The sequence below is a fragment of the Dipteris shenzhenensis genome, chromosome 23 (assembly GCF_047967505.1).
Source record: "Dipteris shenzhenensis isolate YYH24624 ecotype China chromosome 23, Dip_SZ_1.0, whole genome shotgun sequence".
Lineage (NCBI taxonomy): Eukaryota > Viridiplantae > Streptophyta > Polypodiopsida > Gleicheniales > Dipteridaceae > Dipteris > Dipteris shenzhenensis.
The window spans coordinates 49635949-49649206 of NC_141618.1; the positions used below are offsets into that span (position 1 = coordinate 49635949).

The following is a 13258-nucleotide window of genomic DNA, read 5'->3' on the forward strand; positions in this document are numbered from 1 at the left end:
GATCTAATGGACATATTCAAAAATGTCTCTAAAAGCGTGTGGAAGCATATGATAAGCGTGTGGAAGCATATGGAAGCAAGGTTTGAGTCACCCCTGCACTTTTGGTTTGGTGGGCCGCCAAGGCTCTAGTGTGTAGAGAGCCTCATTGCTCTAGTATGAAGCCGGCCTAAGAGGGCCTCCCCGTGCATGCCAGTGGGGTTGGTCCAGCCTTTATGGCATGTATCCCCGTTGCTCCAAAATGCTACGCCCAACATTTTCCTTGGCATTGGACCGCTGGCCTAGCTTTGTGGATTTTTGCCAATGTTAGCCCAACATTCCACTGCCCAAGCCGTGTGCGATTGGTGCAACAGACTTGGAGCTTCTTTCCGATTGGCTGAAACAATCTGCAATGAACTTGTGAGGTCCTCATTACGCACAAGCGAGAATCACAAAGCCGTCATGGGGATGTGGCATAGCATCTCTCTGTTTGCGAGAGTTCGAGCGGGGGAGCACGAGTGAGGGGAGATCCGGCTAACCGGGGTCGAGGTGAGGGTTGACCCAAAACTAGCGTAAGGGGTGACAAATAGAAGCGGTGACTTGGGAAGCAAGGCTTGGCTCCATCCACTCTTACATAGTACAAATGGACTAGTGCCTCATCACATTCTTCATCATCGCCATTATCATTTTCCCCTCTTCCACCTCCATCATCCATCCACCATGCACCTCTACAATTCCTGGTTGCCACCTTCCGTCGCACAGCAAACACTTCTTGAATCCCACGCATTCTCCGAAACAGTCCGTAGATTGCAGCACGATTGGCAGCCTCTGGCTCCCACCTCTGGCTTGGCCACCCTTAAATGGATCTCCGTCGTTAACAAGTATGTCCTTTTGGCTCACATACTAGTTGCTCCGTTTGCATTGGCTTTGCTATCGAGAGGTAATCGTAATTGGTCGAAATTTTTTTTTGTACGAAGCTGGGTCTGTGTAGATTACATTCGTCAGTGGTTTTTAGAGTCCAGCTTAAAGTATCATCGTTCATTGGCTTTCTGTGTGCGGCACGTACACCCGTTTGTGCTGTAGGCTTGGAAATTTTGGTGTGCTTGATAGGATATGTAGTTGGAGCACAAAGATCAATTTTGCGACGGCTCACTATGGAAAATTTAGAAATTTGATCATTATTGATTGTTAGTTTTAGGTACGCCTACAAGAAAAGAGAATTGGTTTATGCGATGATGATCTTCCATTTTGACATAATGATCCTAATTTTCAATGCAAGAAAGTCATGCTCTGTCTTGAACACGCCTAGATAGAATGCAATCATGTATATGCAGTTGTTGCGGAAGACAAGCTCAACTAGAGTAAAAATCTTCATAATGGCATGAACAGATTGGAGGGTCTATGTCATGAATTCATTACCATTCTTTGTGTGACACTCAACTAATCTAAAGTTTCCTCTACAATTTACTTATACGATTAAGCACTTTTGTACACAGCAATCATATATATGGGAACAATTATGAGCCCATTTATAGTAACCTCAAAAGGAAATAGAATAAACAACGAACTATTGCTGTAATATCAAGGGGTCGATTGGTATAATTATTTTCTAAAGGCTTAATTGTGAAGGTTTGTTTTTCGAGGAAGGTTACAACAACAGGAAGATAGATCATCTATCACTTTGTGGGACTGGCCTTAAATAGAGAGCAAGGAGATATATTGCTCTGTGTAGTGCCTGGTGCAAAGCCATTTTATGTAATACATCCCTCTTCAAAAGTCATAGAGCTAGGGTCCCTGATTGAAAATCAAAGTGCTGATCTAGTATTGCTGTGATATATGCTCAGCGAGTGCCTTGAAACTCATTGGGCAGCTTGAAATATAGACTCTGTAACCTCTATATGCGAGTGTGCTGTATCACCCTCTCAAAATGTGTATGTCCATTTGCTGTCTACTATTACAGTTTAGGGAACTAGGAGGTAAATAGGAGAAGGGAGAAGAATTAGGGGGTAGAGATTCGCTGGAGAAAATGTGCAGCAGGAGTGCAGTGCAGGGGAGAGACAATACACTGGTATTTCATAATGATAAACAAACCATACAAGTGGGGTAACACCTTGCTTGATCCTGCATATTGCAATGGGCATGAGCACTCGAGCATTCTCCTTGATAGCCTGCCCATGCTGTGTACTAAGTAAATAGATGAAATACTAGCCCAGGAAACAGTTCGCACTACTAAGCATGTAACTACAGATTTAGATTTAGATGCTCGTTGGGGAGAGACTAAAATGAAAATGTTTAGACTTCACAAGCAGTTGTAGCTTGAATGAAGAGATTTTGGACTACCTTTTGATTAGCCTTCTCCTTTAGTGCTAGCCTTCATCATGGCTGAGTCTGCCCTTCACCTCCGGAGTGCCGACAGAAACTCAGTACGAAGACTTTGTATAAATGGATGCTCAAGTATGTGTGGGTGTGTTGATTTGTATGTGTGAGAGCATATTTTTATACTATGGTCTACACCCACTGTTGGGCGCTGATGACGTCAGTGGGGATGTCATAGTAGCTAGTCCTAGTCCCTGCTATGCATGATGGAGTTTATGGTTTTCAACCTTGTGAGTGACTATCATGAGATTGAAACTGCACTATGTTGTGTTTTTAGAGGATGAGTTTGGGAATGTTCCTGGATTCATTTAGGTATATGTAACTACAGATTTGACTTGCAGATAACTCAGGAAAATACAGTGCCAAAATGGTAAACCTGTGAACAAGGATCACTGTAGGGTTCTAACAGACAGAAGGAACTTGTGGTTGCACCAGAAACGCTACTCCATGAGCCTGTAGGAGAGGCTTAGGTAGGCAGAATAGGCAGGGAACAATTTGCAGGAGAGGCTGTGAGGGGTACTGCTGAGTGTAGAAATGAAACAAGGGGGAGGGTTTATATAGGAGGTCAAGCTGGGAGACTTTTCCTGTCTGTCAACCGATCAGCCTGCTTGCTGGCCGACTGGAACAGATCAGGTCTGTGTGACCTGGCTGTTGGCCTATAAAATCCCACTGCTAGGCCTTTGTGTCTCAGATCTGGGACTGCTCCTGGCAGCCCAGAGCAGCCCCAAAGGCTGCCACAGTCTGCAGCAAGTTGCTGCAGACAGCACACCTAAATATAAAAGGATTCTCCCCTCCCTGGTGCCTACTCAAAGACCAGGGCATAATAACACCAATTACAAAAATCATGGGCAGCCCTAATGTCCAGTCGTAAAGGGGCTCACAGGCAGCGTGTCCTCTCTCATTGCCTGGCTATGGGCCAATACCCACATGCTAAAGAAGATATTCAAGCTGCTTCTGAGACAATGCCTTTGTCAGGAGATGAGCTATATATATTTGTCCTGAACTTCAATCAGCCTGCAGATGAAATGACAATCCATCTCTATGTGCTTTGTGCGATCATGGAATACTGCATTGTGTGCAATAGCAATGCAACTCTCGCTGTCACACTGGATTACTGCAGGATCATCTTGTGTGTGTCCCACATGCAATAACAATTGTCTGAGCTAGACAGCTTTGCATGGTGCCATGCTCGTGGCTTGGTACTTTGCTTCTGTTGATGAGAGTGCCATTGTCTGCTGTTTCTTACTTGACCAGCTGAGCCAAGCAAGAAGCAATATCGTGTAGTAGATTGTCAAGTTTCAATGTCTCCTCCCCCTCCCCAATCTGAGTCCGTTTATCGTTCCAGCGCAGTCCCTTGCGAGTAGAAGATACCATAATCCTGAGTTCCCTTGAACTCTTAAACCTGCAGACCAATGTCTTTGGGCTGGTAATTGTGAAAACCTGTCAACACCCTGACTGCAAAACATATGTCTGGGCGTGTGTTGGTAAGATAGAGATGACATCCTACCAACTGATGATATTGTGTGCTGTCCACCATGGGAGAAGAGTTGTAATTTGAAAGCTTACCCCTTGGATCCATTAGGAGTAACTACTGGAATGCTATCTGCCATCTGGAATCTCTCGAGTCTTCAGAAGCTTCAGACAAAACCTCTGCTGGCTAAGGAATATTCCAACCAGCTGTCTTTTGAATCTCCTTGCCGGGGAAGCAATGAATCTTCCGAAGATCTCTCATTTGTAGAGGTTGGCGTCTAATGAACTCTGAGTACAATAGTGGTGAAGGACCTATCAATCCTTTGATACCAGGCCTGTTTCAGCCTGTGCAACACCTTTTTCAACTTGCACACCAACTGCTTCCCCTTTACTTCAAAGCCCGGAGGCTGCTCAACATAGACCTTTTCTTGAATCTCCCCATTGAGGAATGTGGACTTTATGTCCATCTGCAATAATGGCCAACCATGATGACACCACCGTCCGAATGGTCTCATGCAGATTTTGGCAGCAGAAGTCGTCATAGTTTGTTGAGCCCTCAGCTTGGGCATACCCCTTAGCCAGTAACCTGGCCCTGTACTTGTCCAAACTGCCATCGGATTTGTACTTTGCCTTGAAGATCCACTTGGTACCTATGAGCTTTTGCTTCGGTGGTCATGGAACAAGGTCCCAAGTCTTATTCTCTGAATGGAATCAATCTGTGACTCCATGGCGGCCGGATGCTCGGCTGCCTCCTCAAAATGCAAGGCTCTGCATCATGTGATACCAAGGTTGTGTAGCTCCTTCAAGTGCTCGTCTTTGTCCAGTTGATGATGTGGACCGCTGTCTGAACGACCTCAGCCTAGTAACTCCTTTGTCAGGTTCTCTTTCTCCATCGTACATCTTGCCATTCCTTAATGGCTCGGTTCTTGCACTCAACCACACCACTTTGTTGAGGAGTGAGAGCAACTGCCATTTATCTCTTGATACCCCTCTGCTTGCAGAATACTAGGAACTCCCTCTCCACATACTCTCCACCTCTGTCAGTGTGAAGAGTCTTCAATCGGTGCCCACTCCCCTGCTTCACCTCAGCTAGCCATCCTTTGAACTTCCCAAAAGTATATGACTTCTCTTTTAGGAAGTACACCCACACCTTATGGCTATAATCGTCTACAAATGTGAGAAAATAAAGACCACTAAAAGATCTGGTGGACATGTGCCCACACAAGGTAGAGTGTACCAATTCCAAGGGTGTGTTCTGGCAATGTGAAAAGGATTGCTGATGCTGCTTACCCTCAGGGCAAGGAAGAATGTGGATGAAGCTTTGGACCCCTATTCTTGTCATGCATTTCTACCGAAGTGGTGAGTGGTACATGCCCCAAAGCACCTCTGCCACAGCGTACTCGCTGAATCCTGATCATGAGCAAATAATGCATTTATCATTTAAAGGCCGCCTTCCTTGATCCCATGAGCCACAATCTCATCGTTTTGACAAATTCTCACCAAAATCTACTTGTCATAAAGATACACCTTCATGTTGTTCTTGGTCATGGGATAGACTGAAAGCAAATTCTTTGCGAGAGTTGGTATGTAGAAAACATCAAAGTTTTGCGTACACCATCATGAGTAGAGAAAGGAATGAACCCTATCCTCTCCCTTTTACGAAACATCATCATCACTGGTGGTGATCGCCAACTCTCCAGGTACAGGTTTTATCTGTAAGAACCACTCCTTGTGTCAGGTCATATGCTGGGTAGCTCTACTGTCAACGACCCATGAGTCCTTTGAAGTAGAAAGAAGTACAACCTCACGGACCTCTGCGAAGGGTAACTTAATCCTTTGCGACATTTGGCGACTCTTCCTTTGGTTTTGCCAGAGTAGACTAAGACTTCTTTGCATTGTATGCCTTCTTTTTCTAACAATTCTTGGCAAAGTGCCCAAGCTTCTGACAGTAGAAGCACCTTGACAAAGTGCCCAAGCTCCTTGGCACTTCGCTTGTTTCTTGTCTTTCTTTTGCCCGTTCTGAGAATTGGATTCTCCCGCGGGCTTATTGCCCTCATTGTTGATCTTCTTGACCTTCCCTTGGGACACCAGTTCATTTTCATCCGCTCCATTTAGTTTCTGCCTCATCTCTTCTTGAACCAGCAAGGAGCTCACCTCCTGGAAGGCTAGCGGTTTACAAGAGTAAGCATCGTGACAAAACTTTGGTAGGCACGAGGAAGTTGGTTCAGTAACATTACTGCTAACTGTTGAGTATCCAACTTGGTTCTGGCTGCAGCCAACTGATCTCCTTGATCCTAAGATATGACCCTTCATTGGATCTCCATCACTAAGTCCTCCTTGATCCTATGATATGACCCTTCATTGGATCTCTGTCACTAAGTCGTAGATTGAGGAGTTGGGACTGAAGACTGACCACACAGGTCATACTCTAGGCCTTGAACTGGTCTTGAAGGATCTCCCACTCCTCCGCTCACGGTTGTTGCCATTTGGATCAGTTGTATTATACTGTCCGCTACCGTCATCCTGATGATAACCAGCGCTTGTGCATCCTTGTCCTCCCATTCGGACATCTGTAGGTCCTTAGCATCATCATCATTTGTAAAGATCTTCTTTGGGGTAATGGAGCTTGAGAGTCGAGGCTTTTGTGAGCTGATCACAATGCTCCATAGTTTCCTTGCTGTGAGCTGGGTCTTCACCTTGAAGTTCCACAGTGGATAGTTCGTCCCATCAAGCTTGCTTGTTTCAATAAAATGCAGACTTGAAATGTCGTCACCGTACGTGCCAAACACACTATCCTATATTCCTAAAGGAGCTCTGCGTGCGCGCGAGAGAGAGAGAGAGAGAGAGAGAGAGAGAGAGAGAGAGAGAGAGTTTATTAAAGTCTTTGGAAGACCGATGGGTCTATGAGACTATGAAAATCCTGATACAATGAGCTGTGGTACTGGAGCTACTAAACGAGCATCCAAACCAATGCAGAATGCAAAAAAATGCAAAATGCCAGTACTAAGTTCTAAGTACAACATAGTCATATCCGGACTATATATATCAATCTCAGCATCATCGTCGGCATCATCATAACCATCATCATCATCATCGTCAACAAGAGGACATCAGGATGGATGAGGCTGTGGAAGTGGAGGCATGAGGTCAGCAATAGAACACTGTCGCCCCCTCAAGGGTGCAGTCCTGGTACGTCTTTTGGTCGTAGCTCTGCGTCTAACCAAGGCCACTGTGACCCCGGTCAGTTGGGCTCCGATCCTAAACAAGGAGGGGATGTCCCCAAGTGTGATCGGTGAGTCAACCCTCTGTCTGAGCTGTCGGGTCACAGGCCCCGGGTCACAGTCATGTCGAGGTATTGCCTCGTGGGGGTCTATGTGATCTGGCTGAAAGAACTCCGTGATAGAGCTCTGAGAGGTATCAGTCGAGGGAGAACTCTGCTCTTGTCTCCGTGCTCGGAGTATCTTATCACGGTGTCTGAGCATCTCATGAATGAAACCAGCCAAGCATCGCTGGTTTGGGTAGGAGAGGACACGGGCCAACATCCCATAACTATCTCTGAAGAGGTAGTAGAAATGCCCTCGGATCTCATAGTAAACAGGACACCTGAAGATGAAATGCTCTTTTGTCTCAACCTCCCGCATGTCACACAGTGTGCATATGCGCCTCTCCCTAGGTAACCGCTTTGCTCGGCCGCTCTCGATACGAAGTCTGTGTGAAGAGACCTAAAACTGCCCAAGGGAGATCCTCAGCGAGTGGGGTAGGTGAACCTGCGTGTATCCTGGTGGATCAATGAAACCCTCCGCTGTGATATGTAGGAAGTGATCTCTGTAGAAGCCCAGCTTCACTGGAAGATCAATTGGGCCCAACCAAGTTCGGAATGTGTGTAGCTGTAGTAGATCCTCACGGATAACCTAGTTGACCACGTGTGATAGGAGGGGAGAGAAAGGAGCATCCATATTGTAGTGGAAAGAAGGTAGTCTGTCCATGTGGAGCCCTAGTCTTGCAAACCATCTCTTTGTGCGTGCATAACAACACCTCTGATCTCCCCCTGCTACAATTGCCATAGAAGAGGATAGTGCTAGCTATGGTATCTTGCTACGCCCGGATGTGTAATCCCCATACTCCCTGACTCGGTACAGATATGTGATGACCTGAAATGTAGCATCTAGCTATAATGGGGGTGACCCAAACTCTGCCCGAATGATCTGGTGAGGGACAGATGGCTTACCACGGATCATCTGTGATAACATGAGAACCTGTAGCCGCTCCACCTTGGCCCAATCTGTATCCGACAAATCTGGCCCCCAGCATGGGCTGCCATACATCCTTGCAGGGCGGACCAAGGAGTAAAAAAGCAACCCTTTGGTCCGTGGATCTTGAAAATGAGAGCGGAAGCATTGTCTCTCTAGTCTAGCCAATGAAGCATATACTCTGCTCAGGTGTGCCTGCATCGCGGGTCTCATGGTGAAGGTGGGTCCGAAAAAGACGACCCCCAGATAAGTGTATGATGAAACTACCTCAACAGGGCACCCATCAAACGTGAAATGCTCATCGCGCATGATGACTCGAGAAGTATTGAAGATCATAACCTTGGTTTTATCCAGGTTGACCTTTAAATCATGAGACTCACAGAAGGATTGTAGTGCGTCAAGGTGTCTCTGGAGCCCCTTTGCTGAGGAAGACAGGAGAGCCACGTCATCTGCATAAAGTAATATCCGGATCAGCGTGCCCGCGAGAGAGTAGCCTACCCCACCCTGTGCCTGCATCACTGTCTCGAGCTCGTTGATGTAGAGGCCAAACAAGGTAGGTGATAATGGGCACCCTTGTTTGACCTCGATAGTGCTCATGATCTCGTCTGTCCATCCAAATCCTGTCCGGACTCTGCTTGAAACTCGCTCATAAAGTGCCATGACAGCCCAATTGATCTCCTGGTCATAACCCAGATCCTGTAGGCGTCGTATGAGGCGGGCTCTTGGAACGGTGTCAAATGCCTTGCGGAAGTCCACAAAGCAACAATAAACCCCTTGCTTCCGTGCCCTCGCCTCCTCGATGATACATCTGAGCGCGAGAATGTGGTCCATGGTCCCATGATCCCTCCTGAAACCGGCCTGTCCCGTTGCTCTGAGTTCTCGACACTCTGCAAATCTGCTGACCTCAGAATCAAGTACTGATGCATAAATCTTGGACATGACATGTCGAGTCATAATGGTTCTGTAGTTCTCTAGGTTCATGGGATCCCCTGCCTTGTGGATGGGTGAGATAGTGTTGATGGTCCAGGTGCATGGAAACCCCAAGCGAACGGCTTCATTAAATAGCTTGGCTAAGATCGGGGCTAGGAGGTCAATCCCATATGCAATGAACTCAGTGCATAGTCCCTCATGATCCTTCACTCGACCATTATGAAATTTCATTACAGCATCCTTTACCCCCTCCCTAGTGAAGAGGGTGCAGCATGTGGGGCGTGGCATATGTGATAGGTTAGGGGTTGGCTAATTTGGGATATCGTAGAGCGTGCGTGCATAATCAGACCACACTTGAGTGTCAGTGAGTTGGGGGGGACCGTCCCTCTAGAAATCTCCGCCAGAAGTCCTTAGAGTTGTTACTGAATAGAATGTTCAGTAGCTCCTTGTTTCGACGCACGAAGTCAAGTTTCTTCTTGCGTACCAGACGACGGTACTTGTGTAGCGTCTCTGGTTCGCTCGGAAGGCTGTTTTTTGTTTCGAATTTGAGCTGACGGCATAAAGCCTTACACTCATCATCGTACCAACTATTACGGGGTACGGTCCCAGGAGGTGGTGGACGGGTGGTGTGGGGAAAGGCGTGAAGAGCGGCCTCGTGCAGTGAGTGAGTGACTAGGGCAGCACGGTCTTCTAGTAAGGGTATAAAGTCAATGTATGCGAGAAGTATGTACAGACGGCTAGAGTAAGGAGGTGAGTGATCGTGATCAGAGTGTATATCATGGTAAGTGGAGTAAGAGCTCAATGGGGTAGAAAGTGCTGTGCAGCGGGGGTAGAAATGCTTAAGAAAAGATAGGTATGGTCAGCCTTTGGAGGGAGAGGTGCTACGGTAAAGTCAGTGATGCGAGATGTGAAGGCAGGGGATCCCATGATGTAGTCCACAACATTGAAGCCTCCCCCATGTGGAAAGTAAGTGAAGCCACCTGATGCAGGCCATCTGTCAAGACCATTATAGATAATGAGGTCATGCATGCTGCCGAGGTCTAATAGGGCCTGCCCATAGGATGTGAGCAGTCCTCTTCTGTCAGCCGAAACTCGTAGCATACCTGCCTCCTCCAGCAATGTCTGGCAGTAGAGCGGAATCATCCCTGAAGTTGAGGAGTGGTGCCTGACGAGTGCCTGTTCTCGCGTTGAAGTCCCCAACTAGGAGGACTTCCCCGCGGCTAGAGAAGTCAACGATGGATTGATAAAGAGCAGCAAACGGGGATGTCTCATCCTCCCCTCGAATATCTCTGGCAAAGCGGGAGGTCTCAAGGGGGAAGTAGCAAACTGCGATGAATGAATCTCGGCTATCCATGTGTCGGATCCGAATCCAGAGAAACCTGGAGTGTGGATCTCTATGCTCCACTGAGATGGTTCCCAAAAGTGTGGATCTGTAAAGGACTGCGACTCCTCCTGATCCTCGAACTCCTCTTGTATCCCTCGTCTCATCTCTATAGGTAGGCTCCCATGTATACCTGCTGACTATTGGTAGTGGGCGCTCTGGACTCTGATGTGTCTCTGTGTAAAAGACTATGTCGTGGCCTGTATAGGATTCCGAGAAGTTCCCTGGTTCTGACCATAAGGTACCATTATAGTTCCAGATGGTACAGGATAGGGTCTCGGATGTCTGGGTCTCATAGACCCCGCCCCCCTATGCGGGAGGAGAGGTGGGTGCCGGACGGGGGCCTGTAAGGAGTTGTCCATCTCGTACGCCCACTTCCCCTCTTTGCGGGCCTGATCCCGCTGCTGCAACAGGAAACGCCTCTCCTCAACTTGTAGTGAAGTGAGGTCCTCGTCCATGGAGATCGCTGGCTGGTCTCGTAAGGCTGACCTACGACATAAAGGGGAAAGTCGTGCCTGGGCATCATGGAACCGGATGATAAGGGGCTGCTCTTGCTCTAACGGAAACTGATAGGACTGTGGCCTGAAAGTGTGAGGAAGAGACTGGAGGCTGGGTGATGACTGGGTAAGATGGGTGCGGTATGGGGATGATGAGGCGATCCCAGTAGGGTGAGGGAGTGTGGGCTGACTGAGAGGCAGAGGGGAGAGAGGTCGAGTAGTGCGGAACAGTGTACGACCCCTCCAAAGTAGGTGTCATAATCGGAGAGAGAACTGTAGCGGGAGAAGAAGGGAGAGATGGTGTCAGTGACAACCCCTCTACCCTAGGGGAGGATGGGGCAATTGATGTCATGGGTAGGGGTATATCAAAGCCAGTAGCTGTAATAGTAGAGGCTGTGGCGAAGTGGAGCTGGAACTGGAACTAGAGCTGACGCTGAGGCTGAAGCTGAGGTTGGCACAGAGACTGAGTATGAGGATGTAGCTGATGTAGCTGAGACTGAAGCTAAGACTGGAGCTGAAGCTGAGGTTGTGGCTGAAGCTGAGGCGGGAGTGGGCCCCGCCTTTGCTTTGCTGTCCACTCCAAGTCCATTGCGGTTGTATCGTGTGTTCACATCTTCGAGTTTCAGCTGTGTCTATTTTTTCTTGGCGGCTTTATCCGTATCCTTGCCACCTTTTCCCATTTCGTTTGATTGACCCGTTCGGTGCAGGTCTTAGTGCAGGAGCGGGAGCGGGAGTATGAACTTGAGCTCCCTCCCCATGATGGGAGGTTACCCTCAGGGGGGCTGAAAAGAGGCTGAGCGGTGGCGGGGGGGCTGTAGGTAGGCTAAGAGCAGGTGGGGGGGCTAGTAGGGAAGGGGGGAGTGGCTGGAGAGCAGGCGGGGGTGGCTGAGGGGTAGAGGGAGTAGCTGAGGGGTCGCGAGGGGGTGGATCAGGGATGGCAGGGAGCTGAGGGGTGGCGGGTGGCTGGAGTGTAGGCGGCGGAGTAGAACGGGAGGGGAAGGGAGAGGAGGGGACGCAGCAGAGGGAGCTGCAGCAGGCGGGGGGGCTGCAGCAGGCGGCGGGTGGCTGGAGTGGAGGAGGCCGGGGGGAGCAGCAGCAGACGGGGAGCAGGCAGGGGGAGCAGACGGATCAGAGAGTTTATTAAAGTCTTCCGAAGACCGATGGGTCTATGAGACTGTGAAAAACCTGGTACAAATGAGCTGTGGTGGTGGAGCTACTAAACGAGCTACCACAGAATGGTAGTACTAAGTCCTAAGTACAACAGTCATGTCGGTGGTCGACTATATACTAATCTCATCATCGTCATCATCAGGACATCATCAGGACATCAGGGTGGGTGAGGCAATGGAGGCATGAAATTGGTGATAGAGTGCTGTCGGCCACTCAAAGGTGCAGCCCTGGCACGTCTTCTAGTCATAGCTCTGCATCTAACTAGGGCTACTGTCACGCATAGTTACCGTGGAACGGTGTTCTGCCTTCCTGGAACGCCGGAATGCCGGTACGGAGCTGCAGGCGTGCCCGGAACGTGTCTATCAGGCGGAACGTAGGGCGGAACGCCCTGAACGGGCGTTCCGGCCTGTGTGCTCCTGTGCGACGGCGGTTAGATAAGCTTCTGCGACTGTTTTTTGGCTCGTTTGCTGAGCCTGCTGCCTTCCTCCTTTGCTGTCCCTGCTGTCCCTGCTGCCTGAGTCCTCTTGGCTGCCCCACACTCTCCCTACCTTGGCTGCCCCCTTTGTTGGGATATCTCAAGGTGTATGCCCCAGGCACACCTTGGGTTCTATGTGTGTGTGCTAGAGGCACAGTTAGGTGCCCATAAGCACTGTTAGGTGGTGGTAGATGCCACATAGGCTGATTGAGAGATTCTAGGAGCTGATTGAGGGGATGATTGTGGAGCTTGGTGGCTCATGTAGAGGTGCCTACATATGGACCTCACCCTTCTTCATTCGATAAGCATTCTCTTGTTTTGTGTTCAACTCCATGCTTTCCTTTCACTTCTCCAACATGGTATCAGAGCGTTATGATCCTCCTTGAGCCCATTTATGCCATGTCATCATCATCATCTTCTTCTTCTTCCCCACCTTCCTCTCCATTTTGCCCCTTTCTGCCCAACCACTTGGAGGGCTGAATTCTCCTCCTACAGGCGACCTCTTCTAGAGTCCTTCTGGCTGGAGAGACCCTTCATATAGGCGACCTCCCACGTCAGAGCAATTAGGGAATGGTGCCCTCAGACCCGCGCAACAGCTGCTTTCTTTCTGATGCCATTTCGTGCAATACGACTTGTTGGAGCAACCATTTTAAAATTCCTCTGAGCCACGCTTGCACAACAACATGAGCTAGCCCCTGTCCAAATTTGAAGTGAAATGGTCCACCAAGGAGGG

General features: G+C 48.7%; 1 protein-coding gene across 1 annotated transcript in view; it reads left to right on the forward strand.

The window, feature by feature from the left end:
• Positions 1 to 635: 635 nt before the first annotated feature.
• PA200 (proteasome activating protein 200) overlaps positions 636 to 13258 on the forward strand; it is a 178368-nt gene continuing 165745 nt past the window's right edge. The window contains exon 1 of the mRNA XM_087395003.1: positions 636 to 857. Coding sequence (XP_087251129.1) covers positions 697 to 857 — 161 coding nt within the window. The 5' untranslated portion in view covers positions 636 to 696. The remainder of the gene's footprint in view (positions 858 to 13258) is intronic.